At 41.3% G+C, this 16,863-nt stretch overlaps 1 protein-coding gene and 1 long non-coding RNA gene across 4 annotated transcripts in view; one reads left to right on the top strand and one right to left on the bottom strand.

Moving 5' to 3' along the window:
• Positions 1-2,466: 2,466 nt before the first annotated feature.
• Positions 2,467-8,562, bottom strand: LOC115941073 (uncharacterized). Of its 2 annotated transcripts, none has more exons than XR_004075803.2 (4): positions 8,501-8,562; positions 7,565-7,724; positions 4,919-4,982; positions 2,467-3,376 (listed from the first exon to the last, which is right to left on the bottom strand). It is a non-coding gene; the product is annotated as an uncharacterized LOC115941073 (long non-coding RNA). The 2 variants fall into 2 exon arrangements; XR_004075801.2 differs by having other exon boundaries at positions 7,565-7,733; positions 8,501-8,552.
• An 86-nt stretch (positions 8,563-8,648) lies between these two features.
• The window catches only part of CTNNBL1 (catenin beta like 1), a 158,536-nt gene continuing 150,321 nt past the window's right edge, over positions 8,649-16,863 (top strand). Inside the window, exon 1 of one of the 2 annotated variants that reach the window (XM_081832805.1) lies at positions 8,649-8,795. In XM_081832805.1, the coding sequence (XP_081688931.1) occupies positions 8,766-8,795 (30 nt within the window). In that variant the 5' untranslated portion in view covers positions 8,649-8,765. The remainder of the gene's footprint in view (positions 8,796-16,863) is intronic. The other variant, XM_081832806.1, reaches the window with a different exon arrangement.

The following is a 16,863-nucleotide window of genomic DNA, read 5'->3' as shown; positions in this document are numbered from 1 at the left end:
ACAGGACTGTGTGTGAGCATTTTTGTATTAGCTTCATTTCTATCTCTCCTTTATGCTCTTCTCCTTGGTTTTCTTTTTCTTAGATCTTTTAATTTATGCTACCTTGCCATATTTTATGTGTCTTTGTAAGCCACCTTAAATCCTTTCTGGAAGAAGGTGGTGGTATAAATAAAAACATATAACCTAAATATAAAATGTAACAAGCTCTATAAAAACCCATTCCTAAAATACCAACAGTGGTCAAGTTTATCATACAGAGAAATAAGATAATTAGAGGTATGTTGCGGGCGAAGGGGGGAGGAGTTGTGTATCCAAAGGGGCAGATCTATGTGATTATATGAAGCCCAAGGTATGGCATTACAAATGACTTTAATAAATAGTGTGAAGATTAAAAATTAGTTTTATTTTATTACTTTTATAGATATTTCTATACTTTATACATTTATTATTTACTTCTGTAATAGTTCTTCAGGATAGAGATTGAGAAAATACAAATAAACAGCAAGAACATTAAAGCTACTGATAGCCTACTACTCAAGAGATCATCACCACCTTGCATCTTCTTTTTTTTTTTTTTAAAGATTTTATTTATTTATTTGAGAGAGAGAATGAGATAGAGAGAGCATGAGAGGGGGGAGGGTCAGAGGGAGAAGCAGACTCCCTGCTGAGCAGGGAGCCCGATGTGGGACTCGATCCCAGGACTCCAGGATCATGACCTGAGCCGAAGGCAGTCGCTTAACCAAATGAGCCACCCAGGCGCCCCACCTTGCATCTTCTTCGAGTAAGATTCAGAGACGAGGTCCCAGCAGATCTAATAGGGCTTAGAGTCTGATGGACTAATGCTCCCCAGCCAGGTGATGGGGGTGAGGAGGACAGGGGGCAGGAGGAGGGAAAAGAAGAGGAGGGAAAGAAGGGGAGAGCAATGGGAACAGAAAGAATCTTGTGTGTGGGCATCCAAGGGTAGATGTGGAATTCGGAGGACAAGGTAGTGTCTACTGCCTAGTCTGACTCAGGGATGAAGTCTGACCCTCGTTGGGAGAGATGCTGTGGACAGAAGTGAGATGTGGGGGTATAAGCTGAACTGCTTTGGGGCCCAGATAAGGGCCATCCAGCACTGAAGAGAGATGCCTAGAATCTATACCTCTGTAGGACGCTGTCTGATTCTGCTGCTTTGAGGACCCAGTCAGGAGGTCATGGCACCTCCAGAGTCCTACAGCTTCTGGAGTTCCAGAGAGCAATGCCCTGGGCAGGGCAGCAGTGGGAGCAGGGAGGCTCTCATTCCGGTGACGTGGTGGTGGGGGGGGACAGGTGCCAATGAAGAGGCTGGAGCAGAGGATCCCTTGAGAGGATCGTCCAGGAGTACACGTGGGCATATGCACGCCCAGAAGGAACTCAAGTCATTTATGAGAGCTGGGCTGAGGGGCTAATACTGGTGGACATGGAAGTCGATGGGACACCATTTATATGCTCAGGATGTCAACCTTGGGGAAATTTAGGCCTTTTAAATATATACATGGATGTATACAGATTTTTTTCTAAACAAAAATTTGAAACTGAAGAGACTGATCAGTTTTTTCTTAATGTGTGTTTCTCATAACACTATTTCCATAGGACACTAATAGGCGTTAATGTGAAAAATGGCTTCTGTGGTCAAATGGGCTTGGAAAACATTGTGTGGAACAAGGTGAAAACAGGTTTCTCCCTGCAAGACTGCTCAGAGCTTTCAATATACTAAGGTGCCTTGTGATCCTCTATGAGAAGGTGTAAACTCAGGAGCTCCCCCTCTAGCCGATCTGGGGTACATGGCCATTCTCTGCCTTCATTGATACCTGCCAGCAATGGTTCACAGAGTCTAATGGGTACTAATCGAATGCTCAGTTTATCAATAAGTCACGGTGGCTGCCAATGATGGGAATGTCGCTCTTTGGTACCTAAGCTGCTTTGACTTTGTGGCAGTGAAGACGTCATCTGGGGTTGCAGGCATCTGAAAGCTTAACTGGAATCAGAGGCTCCACTTCCAGGATGGACCCAATGAATCTCACTTCCTAGCATTCATGCCCTGTGTGGTCCCTTCCCACGATGAAAGGCCTGGCCTGTGCCACTTATGGAATATTGTAGAAATGATGGACTGTGACCTCTGAGACTAGGTCATAAAAGACATTGTGGTTTCCACCTGGTCTTCATCTTTCTTGGATGACTTGTTCTTGGGGAAACTAGCCACCATGTTATGAGAACAGTCAGGCAGCCAGATAGAGAGATCCATGTGGCAAGGAATTGAGGTCTCTGACCAAGAACCAGCGTCAACCTTTGTGTAAGCCATCTTGGAAGTGACTGGCATCTTGACTACAATCTCAGGAGAGACCTTTATCCAGAAATAGCCTGCTAAGCTGCTTCCAAATTCCTGATCCACAAAAACTGTGTGAAATAATAAATGCTCATTGTTCTTTTTTTTTTTTTTAAAGATTTTATTTATTTATTTGACAGAGAGAGACACAGCAAGAGAGGGAACACAAGCAGGGGGAGTGGGAGGGGGAGAAGCAGGCTCCCGCTGAGGGGGCAGCCCGATGCGGGGCTCGATCCCAGGACCCTGGGATCATGACCTGAGCTGAAGGCAGACGCTTAACGACTGAGCCACCCAGGCGCCCCAATGCTCATTGTTCTTTTAAGCCATTATGTTGTGGAGTAACTTGTTACCCAGCAATTGATAACTCATATACATCCTTACTGCTAAGGCTGGGTATTAAACAGCTGCTTCAGCTCACTGGTTAAGGAGACTGCTTACTTCCCAAGCCAGAAGTGGTCTTGACCAATGTCCTTTCACTGACCCCAAATAGCAATTGCATAAATAGTTCTCTCCATCTCTTATTATGAAAGCATCTCTGGAAAGTCTGACTCATGAGGATCATTGGTGTGGGGCATTGATAAGGGGAGCCCCTCAGAATTAAGGGTTTATGAAACTCATTACATTTTTTTTTTTTTTTAAAGAGAGAGTAAGCAAGGTGGAGGGGCAGAGGGAGAGAGAGAGAGAGAATCCTAGAGAAGGCTCCATGCTGTGCAGAGCCTGCCGAGGGCCTCTATCCCATGACCCCAAGATCATGACCTGAACAGAAATCAAGAGTTGGACACCTAACCAACTGAGCCACCCAGGTGCCCCGAAACTCATTACATCCTTATGAGCCATTGTGAGTACTGGTTTTCATAGCTTTTCCAGTCATACATATTTGACTGTAGAATCCTTTCTTTGTGCAATGGACATAGTTGGCCCCTACCCTCATCCTGGCTTCCTTCATCCCTTATTCCTAAGACAAAGGCCCAGAAAAAGATGATCTCTCTTATTTTTCTTGATGTTGTTGTGCCTGGGACTGCTGCTGCCATCCTGTTGGCAGGAGAATAATAAAATGAGCTCCAATGTATCCTTCATTCAGCTTCTACAATTATCAACTCACCAATAACCCTTTCATCTCTACTTCCATCCACACCCACACCAGCCCCCACCTTGGATCATTTTGAAGCAAATTCTAGTTATCATATTATTTCATATATAGAGTTTAGTATGGATCTTTAAAAGATTAGGACTCTTTCAACAACAGATCCAATTCTATCATCACATGTCAACAAAACCTGAAATAATTCCTTTTCTTTGCATATCCATGACTATTGAGTTCTTATGTGGCTCACAGTATATCTAAGAATATAAATTCTTGTGTCTAATCGAGACGAAGATCTTCTGGGAGAGATTATTACTCTTTAGCATTCAACAATCATCTGTGCCTGGATCATAAATGTCAGTACCATTTGAAGGTTACCTGAGCCCAAATCCCTACTGTGAAATGCATAGTCAGACAGGCTTGGTTTGGGGTATTTCCAGTTACTAACTCTATGACTGTGGGCAAATAACTAAACTTTCTACGTTTCAGTTTTTACAACTATTTAAAAATATTAGAGTGGAAAGGATCCAGGGATCTGGATTTGGGTGATGAGAGGCAGAGAGAATAGGGACTCCTCCTGAGCCCTAGCAATTGCATTCTGTTCCCCAGAAAACGTATCCCCCTTTCCACTGCCCACCCTATAACTCTTCCCCACTCCTTCAGTGCCTAAATAGAGGAGTCAGGCACTGTTACATGTTTTCAATCAGCCCACAATTGCAGGGTAGGAACTCAATATTGGTGATAAATATACTTTATGAGTGTTTTTTGAGGATATTTTCTTAAAGGCTGTTCCAATAAATAATTTACTGAGGCAATGAAAGATGGAGGAAGCTACTCTGATTACATCTTGGAGTAGCTAAAGCTTGAAGTTTAAGGAAGCTAGGCAGCCCACAGCTATTTAAAAACTTTCTGGAAGAGATCATTCTTCCAAGTTACGTTTTTTAAAAAGATTACAGCTCAGCTGTTGGTCTCTTGGGTGGTGCCCTTCTCCCATCTCTGTGGATGCCATTCTGAAATCATCATCATCATCATCATGATGTTTTTGGACTGCTTGGTGCATAGACCGTAGCCCCCCCTTTCCCCCCTTGTTAGTTTTTTTGAGGTGTAATTGACATAACATTATATTAGTTTCAGGTATACTATGTAATGATTTGATATTTGTATATATTGGAAAATGACCACCACAATAAGTACAGTTGACATCCATCATTATACATAGTTAAAAAAACCTTTTTTCTTGTAATGAAAACTTTCAAGACCCACTCTCCTAGTTATTTGCAAATATTTAACTATTAACTACAGTCACCATGCTATTCATTACATCCCCATGACATTCGTTTTATAACCAGAAATTTGTACCTTTGACCCCCTTCACCCATTTCTATGAGCCTCCCGTCCCCACCTCAGGCAGCCACCAATCTGTTCTCTATATCCACAAATCTATTTTGTTTTTTAGATTCCACATATAAGTGAGATCATATGGTATTTACCTTTTTCTGTTTGACTTATTTCACTTAGCATACACTGTAGCTCTTCTGAACTTCCATTTCACATCTTTAAAATTGGAATAGCACAGCATTAGGATTTGGGGTAGGGGTTTGAAGGTATTAGTATTATTGCCCGGAATGAGTCAATCAATCTGTGGATTGATTGGCTCATCCATTAAACCAACCACTAGCTAATGAGTGCCAATTAAATGCTAAGTATTGTGTTAGATTCTGAGGTTATTGTGGTGAACAATCCAGCAATCTCTGGCTTTTTGGAGATGACAATATGGAAGGGAAAACAGACTTCAAATGAATGAAAAGCAAATAAATATAGAAACACCAATCACAAATGTTCTGAAGATAATGGTTAGGAATACTGATAGAGAATCTTGCGGGAAGGAGAGGGACTGTCTTAGATTTTGTAAGTCAGAGGAGACCTCTCTGATACAGTGACATTAAGCTGAAACCTGAAGGACAAGCCTCTCAAACCTTATTTCCTGGAGATACCCAAGAAAGTATTAATGGACCCTCTCATCAAGATAAAATCAAAGTGCCCTAATATGATATTCAAGATCCTCCATGATTAGAATTGCCATAAGATACAGAATGCCCAGTTAAATTTGAATTTCAGATGAGCAACAAAAAGGTTTTAGTATGTTATTAAATATTGCATGGAACATAGTCATACTAAAAAATTTCATTGTTTAACTCAAATTCAAATTTAACTGAATGTCTTATATTTTTATGCACTAAATTTGGCAACCTTATTCAAGATCTTCCCCAGCCACCTCTCCTGCCTTACTTCCCATTTTTTCCTCTGTATATCCTATGCCTTGTCTACAAGAAGTGTTCCAACCTCTATGTCTTTGCTCATGCTGCTTCCTCTGCCTGGGTCACCAGTTTCCTACCATGTCTTCTTGGCAAACTCTTCTCATCCTTTAAACCCCAGTGCAAATAGCACCTTCTGTGGGAAACCTTCTTTATCCTCATTGCAGGGTGCTCACCAAATCTGGTTCTCATAGGGTTTTGCCTTATGATTCTATGTTTTAACGCCTGGTCTCTAAAAACACACAGACAAGATTGAATGCAAAAGAAAGAGTATAGGATGATCTCATTTTTCCTGCTTCTCTGCCCCTTCAATTCCCACTTAACTCCACATAACATTAACACCAAACAGTGCTGGAGTACTTTTCTGTGCCAGGCACCTGCTAAGTGCTTTGCATGCAGCATCTTATGTAAATTCCCCATAATCTTATGAGGTAAATGCAATTGAATCTCCACTTTGCGGGCAAGGGGATGAGGCACACAGAGATGAAGTCGGCTGATGATGTTTCCACATCTGTAAAATGAGGATCATAACGCTATATTCCTCCTTAGGCTTTCTCTAACTAGAATGTGGGTTCCAAGAGGGCATGAACTTCTTTTCATACAAACTTCTATATTGTCAGAGCCTACAATTGTGTCGGTCATTGAGGAAGCACTCGGTAAATGCTTGTTGAATGAATGAATGAATGAATCACCTTATAGACGAAGAGACCACAATTTAGAGAGAGAAAATAACTTGCCAGAGAGCATAGGGCTAGATGTGGAACTTTGAGGAGAATTAGAATCAGTGGTGTATTGGTAAATGTGTAACAAGCAGCTCTCTGAAACACCAAAAACCCTGCAGCATTTGTTTGATTTCCATGGTGTAAATACTCCCACTGTGGCTAATTTCAAGCAACCAACCTGATACCAACTTGAAAATTTCCTGAAAATTTATCCATAGGCTCTTGCTATCCTGTTTATACAAGCTGGCTCCAGCTCACCAAGTACTGGGACATAATTCTAAAGGGTACACAGTTCCAAAGGGTACATTCCCAGCATTACTCATCCTGCCTCCTTGAATTAGGCATAGTCCCTACAGCTAAGGGGGGTGGGGTGGGGAGACACCCAAATAATTCAGTTCAAATCGGATTGCATAGGTGATTCTTTAAAAACATAAACCCAATCACAAAACTTTCCTGCTTAAAACTTTTCAATTTATTTCCAATGCTCTTAGCGTCAACCCAGTCTCCTTACCATGGCTCATAAAGCCCATCATGAAACCTCCTCGTGTTCCAGGCACGGTACTAGGCTTTTTGTACTAGGATATAATGGTGAACATGACAGACACAGTTCCTGCTCTCATCAAGTGATCAACCATTAAGTAGAAAATTGCAGATGGAGAGATGTGTGCAATAGAGGACGTGCTGGGAAAGAGAATTATGAGGAATGAGAAGGGGCTGCTTACTTGGGCTGAAGATGAGTTGAGGACAACTACTCTAAGAAAGTGACCTTTGAGACCTGAAGGATGAGAAGGAGTTGGATGAGTTATGGGACTGGTGGCCAGGGAAAAGAGAAGATTTGGCCCTTTGAGAAGTTCTATAAAAATAACTTCTGTATAATTGGAGACATGTGGAGATGGGATGGGGAGGATGGCTCAAAATATTGCTGTGGTCTGAATGTTTGTAAACCACCAAAATCCATAAATGGAAATCCTAACCTTCAAGGTGATGGTATTAGGAAGTGGGGCTTTCAGGAGGTGATGAGGTCAGAAAGGCGGAACCCTCATGAATGGGATTAGTGCTTTTCTAAGAGGCTGGAGAAAAATCCCTCACCCCTTCCTACCTTGGAAGACATAGTGAGAAAGTCTGCGAACACAATGCAGCCATACCAGACAACGAATCTGTTGGTGTCTTGGTCTTGGACTTCCCAGCCTCAGAACCGTGAGAAATAAATTTCTGTTGTTTGCAGTCCAGCCAGTGTATGATATTTTTCTCATAGCAGCCTGAACGGACTAAAACAAGTATCATGAATGTGAAAGTCAGGGGGCTAAATGGCTAAGAAGATTAAGGGAGAGGTTTAACACCCTTTGAAGGTAAAGCCTTATTTAAATCTCAGGAGCTCAGATGCACTCTTTGAATGATTCTCTTCCAATCATGGCCAACTTCCTCCTACAGAAAACCTTTTTATATCTCTGAGGTAGAAACAAGATCATCAGTTCCCATCGGGCCTTGCATAGATGAATAAGCAGAAGCCCAGAGAGGGAGATGTGATCACCAGCAGTTTCTCAGTCAGTAATAGTTGTAGGCCTTGGATAATATACTGAGTCAGCACTATCCAAAAAACCCAAAAAAACCAAAAAACAAAACCAACAAAACCCACAAAGAGAGCCACATACGTAATTTACACTTTCTACTGGCCACATTTAAAAAGTAAAGAGATACGGGAGAATTAATTTTATATTTTATTTGACCCAATATATTCAAAATGTAATTTCAACATGTAATCAATAGAACTCTTAGAAATCCAGTGTGTATTTTATTTACATTTACGGCACATTTCAATTCAGACTGTATTTCAAGCCCTCAGTAGCCACATGTGGTTAGTGGGTATAGAACTGGACAGTGCAGTTCTATGCCTCAATTTCCTTATTTGTGAAATGAGGATAAAATTGGCTAGATCATGGAAGGATTAGAAGAGCACAAATAAAACACTAAGCACTCCGCCCTGCACAGAGGGGGCACCCAATAAATCTTAGCTTCTTTGGGTCTTTTCACTCACCGTACCGCCCTCCTTCATGTCTCCGTCCCCCTTTCCCCTCCCCCTCAGGCTCCGGGCGGAAGCAGTACCGTCGTAAATGCAGCGCGCTTTACGGTGGCATTGCCTTTTACTGCAGTGTGGCCGGCTTCCGTGTCAGTCGCACTTTTACCTCATTGGCAATGCGACCCGCTCACAGCGCTTTCCGGCAGTGTGGCTGGAGCAGGGGGCCGCGGTTTGGGCGTGAGTGGAGGAAACCGAGGAGCAAGTGTTGGCTGGGCCTGGAACCATGGATGTGGGCGAACTTCTGAGCTATCAGGTATGAGGGACGAGGAGGGCCGGAGTACCGTCCCCTCCCCGGGGTAGGGGTTTCCGGTTGCGGGACCAGAGTCCCTTCATCTCACCTCCTCTCACCTCTGTCCCCGGCCCGCGAACCCTCACTTCTGATGTTCGAGTTCCTCATTTCACTTCACTCTCCTGAGACTCTCCTGGGCCCTTTCAGCTCATTCCTTCTCAGAACCCAAGCCGCTTCCTTTCAACTCCAGCCTGGACCTCTTCTTACCCTACCCTGGACTGGGGCCTGGTTCCCTTCAACTCTTCTTGAAGGCCTCAGACCATCTTCACAACCATCTCGTCCCCGAGTCGTTGAGGTGGTGGTGGTGGGAGGGCACTGGTCTTTCCTGCATTTGAGCCCCGGCTTCTCCACTAACTGGCCATGTGGCTTTTGGACAAGTCATTTTCCGCTCTTTGAGCTTCAGTTTTTGTATATATAAGACGGAGACAGTAATAAGTACCTAGTAGGGTTGTTTGAGGACTCTATTAACTATTGGATATGAAAGCTGATTTTAAAGTGTAAAAGCTGTTCCCATGTTAACTGCCATTGTTGGGAGATGTTTGGAATTCTAGCATGGGATGGGACCCTAGGAATCTTGTCTTCCCTGCGCAGGCGACTTGGTGGGAATGGGTGGCGCAGAGGGCAGAAAGGACTTCTCCAAAGTCACTCAACAAGTAAGAGCTGGGTAATATTAGAGCTGAGGTCTCCTGGCTTCCAGTTCAAAGGTTTCCCCCTCTTTGACTTCCTAAAGAGGCTCCTTGTGAGAGGCAGTAGAACCCTGATGTCTAATATGGTAGCTGTCCATGTGGCTGTTAGACAGTTGATATAGGGCTAGTAGGAGTTGAAAAGTACTCTAAGTGTAAAATCATGCTGAATTTTGAAGATTCAATATGAAAAATAAAGTTTTTATACTGATTTTACGATCATATTGATCAAATCAATTACCTTGATTATTGATCATATTGATTAATCATATTATAGATAATGGGTGAAATAAAATTTAAAATAAATTTTACCTGTTTCTGTTGACTTTTAAATGTAGCTACTAGCTTTTTAGTGTGGCTATTAAAATTACATATACAAGTGATCTTATATTTCCATTGGACAGCTCTGCAGTAGAGAATGGTGATTAAGAGCTATGGGTCAGGGGCCGCATATTCCTTGGAATCTCTATTTTGCTATTAACTGGCTGCTGTAACCTTGAACAAAATACTTAACCTCTCTATGCCTTGGTTTCCTCATATGTAAATAGGGGCAAAGATGGCACCTACCACATAAATCTGTTGTGAAATGTAAAGTGCTTAGACCAATACTTGTCAAAGAGTAAAAGTTCAGTACATGTTAGCAATTACATTCATGCCACTCCCTCTGCCAATACACAAAGGACGGACCTTGGTGACTCTAGACATTGTAGAAAAGAACTTTTAAACAATGGTTGATATATAGCCAAGAGAGTTCTCTTTTTAAGACAGTTATTGAACATGAAAGAAGAAAGGAAATAGGAGGATTGTTGAATGAGTGGTTGTATGTCTGCTTGGGAGTTGTAGAATGGCTAGCCCATTGACTCAGAATATTAAAGCTAAAAGAGCTTCATTCATTTGCTCGAAAAACATTTATTGAATGCCTACTGTGCAAGGCACCAAATCCTCGAGTATACAACATTGAACAAAACAGACAAGGTTCTTGCTTTTGTGGAGCTTGTAGTCTGGTGGGAAAGTAACAAGATAAGTGTGTAAACAAACAAGAAATTCAGATTGTGATAGGTGCTTTGAAGGGTACGCAGGGTTTACTGTAGGACTGTGCTGTTTGGTGTGGTAGCCACTGGGTACCTGTGACTACTGAACACTTGAAATGTGGCTAGTTGGAACTGAGAGTGATACATGTAAAATACACATTGGATTTCCAGGATTTAGTATGACAAAAATTAATGTAACATATATTAATAATCTTTATATTGATTCCATGTTGAAATGATGATACGTGGGATATATTGGCTTAAAGAAAATATAATGTTACCTTCTTTAAAACTTTTTAAATGTGGCTACTAGAAAATTTAAAGTTACATACGTGGCTCATTTGTAACTTTCAGTATATGTTTATTAGACAGTGCTGTGAAAGACAATAACCCCTGGCAGTAGGAGACAGGACCTATTACTTTTGGTAATGTGGTCTGGGAAGGACTCTGAGGAATTATTGTTAAAGGACTGAAGGTTGAGAAGGAGACAATCCTGTAAAAGGGCAGAAGGATCAAGGCAGAGGGAAAAGCAAGTATGTAGGCTATGAGGTAGAAGCTGACGTAGCCTGGTAGAAGATCAGGAAGAGGATTGATGGAGGTGGAACATGGTGAGTAAGCAGGAGAATGGTAGATGATGAATAGGAGATGTAGGCCTTCCTGTAGGCCATGATAAGGAGTTTGAATTTTATTTGGAGAGATGTTATAGATAACCTCATGCAGACCACTTATTTACAGATGAAAAGTGAATCCCATTCTGGTAAAGCACTTCCCTGAGGTTGTGGGCTAAGGTAGTGGCATAGAACCAGAATCCTGATCTCCTTATTTTCAGTCCTGTTCATTCCCCACATGCACTATTCGTGCAATTTCCTTTCTGTAAGATTGATGTCCACTCCTCCTGTTCCTAAGAGATGGTACAGTCTGGAATCTAGTCCATAATCAATCAAAGCATCCATCCTTTTGTGGAAATGGTGAAGATCATTTGAATTAATGGATGCAAAAGCTCTTCAAAAATAGTAACATTTTATAGATATAAAAGATGCATTATTTACCTGCACCATCTCTCAAAATCTTTGTAACAACCCTGTGAAGAAGGTACTGTCTTTAATCCCTGTTGTACAGATGAAGGAACTGAGGTGCAGAAAAGCACCTACCTCATAGCTGAAGCTCCTAATAACCGTGCTGTACTGCCTGCCTACTCTGTGCCAGATGCTGAACTGAAGTGCTTTTGGATGTGTTCTTACAGTTAATTCTCAACATGCCCTTTGAGGTGGGTGGCATGCCTATTTTATAGAGAAGGAAACTTGAGCTAGAGAGCTCGGTTACCTGCCCAAGGACAAACAGCCAGTAAGGAGCAGAGCCAGAACTGGAACCAGATGAATACCCAAATCTGGTTTTCCAGTCTGTTTTCATACTTTACTTAAAAACTTTCATAATACTTCTAAAAGCTTTAAAAAATGAAGAATGGTACACCTATAGAAGAATGCATAAATTTTAGTGCTGTTGATTATAGTTGTGATTTTCAAAGTAGACTCAACATGACCACTGAAGTTCATTTCTTAGGGACATGTTGTCTGATTTGAACATCCCCATCCCCATAGTTTGATTCATTAAGTCTCCCGTGGGACCTTAGAATTTGCATTTCTAACAAGATCCCAGGTGATGCTGAAGCTCTGGTCCAGGAACTACATTTTGAAAGTGCCCCTGGTCTAGAATGTACATCCTTTTAAAATTTTACCCAGTTGAGATTCTCCTCCCTTCTCATAGCTGTTTTAGTTTTTTGAGCTTAAGTTACACTTTTTCCCTGCCGTCCAAGATATTGAGAGCAAATCACTTAATCTTTCTGGGCCTCAGTTTCCTCATATGCCTAATGAGGGGATTAAGTAAGTCTCTCTGAGGTCTCTTCTAACTTTAAGTTCTGTGATACTAATTATTTAGGCCAGGAGCTCTAGAGATTTCAAGGGATAAAAAAGCTTGATGTAGGAGAATGAATCGGGGCTGAAAATCTGGGAGATTTGAGTTTTAATCCTCCCTTTATCATTACTTATCTGGGTGACTCAGGACAAGTCACTTCCCCTCTCTGTATATCTTTTTACCACCTGTAAAATGAGGGGGTTGAGCTATAAGAGTTGTGGTTGTTTCCTTTCTTGGAATTCAGAGATTAAGGTAAGCAAGGAAAATATGTAATGTCAAGAAGTGTTTATTAAGAGTATTTAATATTTTTTGGGTGCTTCTTAAATTTCATTTTTGGGGCAGTGTGGTGGGAAGATTCCAGTTTCCCGCTGAGATTGGTTCTTCTAGTAATAGGGTTAGGCAGTAAGTGCCTCAGTATGTGCCTTATATCCTTGACATATGTTAACTATTCATTTGAGAAGACAGGAGAATTACAATGTGGACAGGAGGTGGTAGAAAAAGTCTTAAAGAGGAAACCAGTTATGTTCCCAATATGGAAATGTACTTTTTTGATGCCTTCAGGCTTAGACATCTCATCAAGAAGTGTGCCCAGCAGTTCCTTGGCTGAGAAGTTTCTGCTGCGTAGATGTGCATATGAAGTTCAGGGCATTCTCATTAATACTAATTCCACAGATGTCTGGAAAAAGTTCTTACCTTCGAAGTTTTGCAATAAAGAATTCACATTTAGTGCGGCTTGGCTCCGTGGGAATGACTTTGTGACAGAAGTATTCTCTTTGAGGCAGATTGGGGTCAGGGACCCTTGGTTTTAGCAATACTGCAGACATCCACTCCTCTTGTGACCTATCAGTAATATCATAGCATTTCCTTGGATTGCAGGGGCTTGTAGGAATTTAGAATCTTGCTCCTTTCCCCTTATTTCTTTCCTTTGAAATAAAAAATTTTTAATGACAATAAACTGACAGGAATGGTATTAAAAGGAAGTATTTGAGAAAAGGAAAAGGACCCTAGTCTAACAAGTATTTTTATATTCCCCCAGTTATTCTATATTGCATGGCAATAATCATTGTGTCTGTACTGTTTTGTGTTCTACATTTTTAATTTAACACCGCCAGAAATATTGCATGGGTTTCTACATGGTCCTCATGTTATTTTTAATATGTTCATACTTCTTGCACAAGTGATAGACCAACCATTTTTCCCTAAAATGTTCCTCCATAATTATTTAGAGGAATTATTTATAATTATTTGGTTTTAGGTTTTGGTTCTTGGAGATACTGTTGTAACGAACTTCTTCATTTGTTTGGCATTTTCCCCGTCCCACCTGCCATTAGAAATTACTACGTGCCATCTCCTGTGCTTAGTATTGCATGTACAAAAATTATTAAGACATGGTCCTGGACCTTAAAGAATTCATAACTTGAGGAATGAGACAGACATTTCAACAATGAACTGTGTGGATAAAGTATTATGGGAGCACAATGTAAGGAATGATTGGATATGCCTGAAGAAGGGATGTATTAGTGGGGGTGGATTTGAATGCAGTTATTGAAGAAAAGGGAGATGTTGGAATCTCAGCCATGATGAATGAATAGGAATTCTGTGGGTAATGAAGGAGGCCGAGGACAGTCGTTCTTGACTAGGATTAGTGAGAGCAGAAGCATGGGAGTGAAATGTCAGAGCATTGAGTAAACGGAGGGGAGTGGTAGATGATGGGGTCATCTCAGCTGCAGATACATTAAGGAACACGTTGTGCTCATATGGAATGAATCCTTGATCAGTTGACAGTGGTGGGTGTTCCAGTTTTACCACAGTCTTGGTACAACTAGTTGTCAAACAATTTAATTTTGTCTCATTAATCTAGTAGGTATGTAAAAAGTGTTAGTTCAAGTTTGCTAATGGGCATTTTTCCCCTTGTGTGTGTTATCATTTGTATTTCTTATCATCTGCCTCTTTCTCCATAAGGTAGTGTTGTAGTTTGTAATTGAGCTTTTCTGTTGTGTTTTTTTGTTGATGGGGTGTATGTAAGAAACGTTTTAGAAGCCTGAACACATGTGCTCATTCTGTAGTGGCCCCATTTCACCTATAACCCTGAGAATATTATCCTCATCATAATGTTGTTTTATAGCATTGTGCTATAGGCTCTTTTTGCATGATAGTTTAGACTAGTGCTTTTCAAAGTTACTGTTGTTAATGATGGGACTATAAACAACAGATAAAGAACTATTTTCATTGATATTCCCATTTCAGGGTGTTTTCTGTTTCATCTCTTGAGTGGTTTCTTTCTTAAGTTCATTTCCTCTCTTTGCAACTTTCTCGTCCTCTTTCTTCCTGGTGCATTCTCTTCATACTCACAGAACACATTTATGTGCCTTCTCATACACTACACAGTTAACTTAGAGGCAGGGACCAGCACCTAGCAAAGTGTCTCACCCATAATTGATATCTCATGAATGGTTGTTTAAGGATTGAGTGAGTGAACCAGTATATACCCTCAAATATGTTCTGGTTATTTCCCCTTTTGGAAAGCTTTTGTTCTGATAATCGCGTTTGCTTGCTGCCTTGTATGTCTTTGTTTTCATGTCAGACATCAAGAATGTTTCATGTTAGACATTCAAATATGTTACTTCAGTTTCTGAATTGTCTTCCTCTTCCATATCATCTCTTGCTACCCTTGCTGCAAAACCTACATTTTTTTAATATTTTATTTTGAATTAATGTTAAATTTACAGAAATTTGCAAAAACAGTAGAGAATTCCTGAGTTTTCATATACTCCTCACCCCGCTTCCTCTAAAGTTAACATCTTCTGTAACCATAGTATGATGATCAAAACCAGGAATTCATAATTCTAGTAACTAAACCATAGACTTAATTCGGATGTCACCAGTTTTTCCACTAATGTCCTTTTCCTGTTCTAGGATCCTATCCAGGGTCCCACATTGCAGTTACTTGTCATTGTCATTTTCATTGTCTTTTATGATCTCGACCTTTTTGAAGAGTACTGGTCAGTTGTTTTGTAGGATGTCCAAAACCTGCATTCTTGGAGGTGCCAATACCCTCTGCCAAAGATTTTCTTGAGCCTTATTACTTTTTTTTTTTTTTTAAAGATTTTATTTATTTATTTGACAGAGAGATAGCGAGAGTAGGAACGCAAGCAGGGGGAGTCGGAGAGGGAGAAGCAGGCTTCCCTTGGAGCGGGGAGCCTGATGTGGGGCTCGATCCCAGGACCCTGGGATCATGACCTGAGCCGAAGGCAGACGCATAACGACTGAGCCACCCAGGCGCCCCTCCCTGAGCTTCATTACTCTTGACTCTTCCTTAGAGTGATTCTATAATCTTGTCCCTCATCATAGATGAACTCATCCATTCTTCCATCTTTCAGCACCCCAATATAGACAACTGTTAGCTCTCTGGCCATGATCTAGGTTTCATGTATCTACTGAACGTTCTGGCCAGATGTTCTGGGGTCACATAATTCTCTGTATCTCTCCACCTGCTCCACCACCTACCCCCAATTCTGCGTTTTAGTCAGGGGTGTCTCTGTTTTGCAGACTTTAAAGAAGCCTTGGAGCTATTTCTCAAAGATGAAAGACAAGGTTTTTTTCCTCATGGATCATAAGATCCTGTGAACAAAGAGGTCTAGCTCCTTTCTCCAGGGTCAAGACGGTGTCAGGATCTGAAAATGTTTAAGCCACAGTTCTTGCTCTCATGGAGCTTGCAGTCTAAGGGTGGCATCCCACAGATTTGAAAACTGATATTCCAGTACACAGCATCATTGCTGTTACAGAAGAATGAACAAAATTTGGTGGCACAGGCAGGAGCAGCTCTGTCATCAGGAAAGCTTTGCAGAGAAAGCGTTACTTCTTCAGTTTTCTCTTTATTCCTTCCTATTTCAGCTGCCACCATCATAGTTTAGACTCTTGGAACCTTTGTCAAATAAGTAGCTTTCTGGTTGATCTTTTTACTTTTGTGGATCGTGTATTGGCATGGTGAACATGGGTTTATTTCTTCTATAGGCCAACAGAACAGTTTTCACCGGTCATAGACTTCAGTCCTACCTATTTCAGCTTCCTTGGAGGTAGGTTTTAATGAGATGCCTAATTTTGGAGGTGAACTTGAGGAAGACAGCCATACCTTTCTGCAGTCCCTCACTGGGTGTCGTTTAAATTGGGGGATGGAGGGATGCCTGGCTGGCTCAGTCAGTGGAGCATTCTCGACTCTTGATCTCAGGGTCGTTAGTTCAAGCCCCGCGATGGGCATAGAGCTTACTTAAAAAAAAATAAATTGGGGGATTGAATTTATAAAATTTACACCAATAGAGAAATTTTCAGATGTAAAAATAACTACATTGGAGAATGTGGATGGCTCAGAAAAGCCTGTCAGCTCTATTGGAGAGAATAATTCAAGGC

The sequence above is a fragment of the Leptonychotes weddellii genome, chromosome 10 (genome assembly GCF_054177405.1).
Source record: "Leptonychotes weddellii isolate Sample4059 chromosome 10, ASM5417740v2, whole genome shotgun sequence".
NCBI classification, from domain to species: domain Eukaryota; kingdom Metazoa; phylum Chordata; class Mammalia; order Carnivora; family Phocidae; genus Leptonychotes; species Leptonychotes weddellii.
The sequence above is the reverse complement of the archived record's forward strand: the minus strand, read 5'-3'. Positions and strand labels throughout refer to the sequence as shown.